Source organism: Melitaea cinxia, chromosome Z (genome assembly GCF_905220565.1).
Source record: "Melitaea cinxia chromosome Z, ilMelCinx1.1, whole genome shotgun sequence".
Lineage (NCBI taxonomy): Eukaryota > Metazoa > Arthropoda > Insecta > Lepidoptera > Nymphalidae > Melitaea > Melitaea cinxia.
The window spans coordinates 7894167-7896775 of NC_059424.1; the positions used below are offsets into that span (position 1 = coordinate 7894167).

The window sequence follows — 2609 nt, forward strand, 5'->3', positions numbered from 1 at the left end:
TGAATGGTTTATATAGTTAATTTGTATTTTGTATTTATTTTAATTTATTTTCCTGTTTACTAATTATATGATACGACAATTTATAATGCTTTCGAGCGCTCTATTGGAATAGTAATTGGTAGAAACTTTGCTGGGTTTTGTGCGATTAATTTTTTTAATTTTTTATTTTTTTTTGTGTCACAAACATAAAAGAAATGAAATCCCTTTTTATTTCATTGTATTTCATTTGTATTCCATAAAGAAACGTCCACGTAAAACTTCACTGAGATAGATAACAGTAAGACATTTTTTATACTTATCAATCAAAAACAAACTTTTTTTAAAAAGAAATAAAGTAAAAATCTATGTAACTCAATTACTTATCACATAAATAGTGATAAGTAATTTAGTAGTGGGATGTTACAGGCTGAAGCGTAAAAAAAAAAAATAGTGATAAGAGAGTGATGTACCCATAGCGTGTTATAACGTGCAGAGTACATAACATTGACATTTACTTAACCTTAGCGGTTGTGTGTTTTATATTTTTTTACTAACAATTGATTAAATTATAATGCCGTGCCTTAAAATAGTGACTAATATTTCGAAAACAAATATTCCTAAAGACTTTGTGTCCAAAATAATACCAGTCCTGGTTGAAGGTGTAAAAAAAGATCCAAAAGTATGTACCGCATTTCAGAATTTTGGTTTCTAGCGCATTTAAGATACTTTTAATACATTGTCATTCTATTATTATTACTATTTTTGCTTACTTTCAATTAGACATGAAAAACCACAACTAAGTAAAAAATAGTTAACTTATTCTTATTTATATTTAGTAAACATTATTTATATCAAAATATTTGATTTTAGGTATTCATTTGCACAGTAGAAAGTGATTGTCAAATGTGCATTGATGGGAATTCAACTCTACCTGGTGTCGTCGCATCTCTAGAGTCAATTGGAAATTTAGGACCAGATGAAAACAACCAAATCGTAAAACTCTTAACAACTTTTATCGAAAAAGAACTTGGAGTCCCACCTAGCAGGTGAACATGAATTTTAAACATTACACACATACATACACACATACACACACATACATTACAGAAAATAACACATGTAATAATGTTTGTAAAAGCATAGAACTTAAAAGGTAATTTGTATTTTGCTTGCTCCGCTTAATAGACGAACGCATGCAAATTATAACTTATAAAATCATCTAAGTAATTTCTATTAGCTATTCTTTGCAAATAAAGTATTATTTGAATTGAGTATAGATAATGGAAATTGAAAATGAAAATACTTAAAAACAACCTGATATATCTTACTTTTATCATGCTAGCGAATCGTGATTATGAGATAATAATATCATATATCACAATGATCGTCAATACAATATATATCGGTATTTTTTATTTTATTTATGCTGTTACCACACCATACCTTTATCATGATTGACACTAATATCTTCAAGGTTCAAAGATTTATATTAATATAATTGATTATCTAAATCATGTTCGATACAAATGTTTTAATCATTTTTCAGATTCTTTTTGACCTTCTACGATCTCAAGTCTTACAATGTCGGAAGATGGGGTGTAACGATTGATACGTTGAATGAATGAATGTGAAAATACAACAACGCTATGCAACGCTACGCTAACGCAAAGAATTAAAATAATAAATTCTATATAACCACAAACATTTAGTTTTAAGCTCCTGTTGAAATATTAAAACAATGACGCGTAACCAAAAAAATATGGATAACCTTTTTTAATTTTAATATTTATACTTGTACGCATATATATCGAACCTTTGCCTCTGTTTAGTCACTAAAACATTAAAAAGCATGATTAATAGGATATACATATTACGTATAAAAAAATCGCATTTTTGTACATTAATGTTAAATATGGACCACTTCGTGTCATATCTGTATTAAAGGTTATCATATATAGTAATACGCTAAGGTTTAAGATGTTTGCCACCCTTTTTAGAAAAGGGCTCAAAATTATTCCACATACGCTTATATTTTTGCTTGCTCTACCAGCGACAACAACTAAAAAAAAATTATTACGTTTTTTTGTAAATTAATTAACTATAAAATTGTATATATGAGGGTTTTAATTTTGAACAACGTGAACATGATTGACGGTCGGTAATTTTTTTGTCAATTTCAAATCAACTCACGTATAAATACATTTTTGTAATTTTTTAACGTGATAATTAATATAATTATTTAGTGAGAATTATTCGCACGGGTATAGCTAGTATTTTATTACTTTACGAAGAGTAAATTCGCGTCTTCAAAGCCTTTTACGTTTTTGGTGGTTCACAAGCGCACAGCATGTTAAATGGACCTATGCTTTTTAATTTCATAAAGTAGATTAAGTTTCAGTCAAGAAGTCTTTCGACAAATAATGGAATACTATAATCGAATATAACAGTCTATCTACACTAATATATTATAAATAGGAAATATTTGATTGTTTGTTTGTTTGCTTTAAAAAGTCCTCGAATTAAATACTAGACCGATTTAAAAAAAATACCATTAAACTGCTATATTATCCCTGATAAACATAGGCTAGACAAATTTTCAAAAAAGTTAGGGATCCGTATGAAATTTTCGA

General features: G+C 27.7%; 1 protein-coding gene across 1 annotated transcript; it reads left to right on the forward strand.

Moving 5' to 3' along the window:
- The first annotated feature begins 457 nt into the window (after positions 1 to 457).
- On the forward strand, positions 458 to 1737 carry LOC123668620 (macrophage migration inhibitory factor-like). Its single transcript, XM_045602339.1, has 3 exons — positions 458 to 658; positions 850 to 1025; positions 1526 to 1737. Exons 1-3 carry the CDS (start codon positions 551 to 553, stop codon positions 1602 to 1604), a joined length of 363 nt encoding a protein of 120 aa, XP_045458295.1. The 5' UTR covers positions 458 to 550; the 3' UTR covers positions 1605 to 1737.
- Positions 1738 to 2609: the final 872 nt, after the last annotated feature.

Excerpts from the sequence above, each read along its gene's own strand:
- LOC123668620 (XM_045602339.1), top strand. The coding sequence starts at position 551 with ATGCCGTGCCTTAAAATAGTGACTAATATTTCGAAAACAAATATTCCT. Across the intron at positions 659-849 it reads GTGTAAAAAAAGATCCAAAA|GTATTCATTTGCACAGTAGA; the intron begins GTATGTACCGCA and ends ATTTGATTTTAG. Across the intron at positions 1,026-1,525 it reads CTTGGAGTCCCACCTAGCAG|ATTCTTTTTGACCTTCTACG; the intron begins GTGAACATGAAT and ends ATCATTTTTCAG.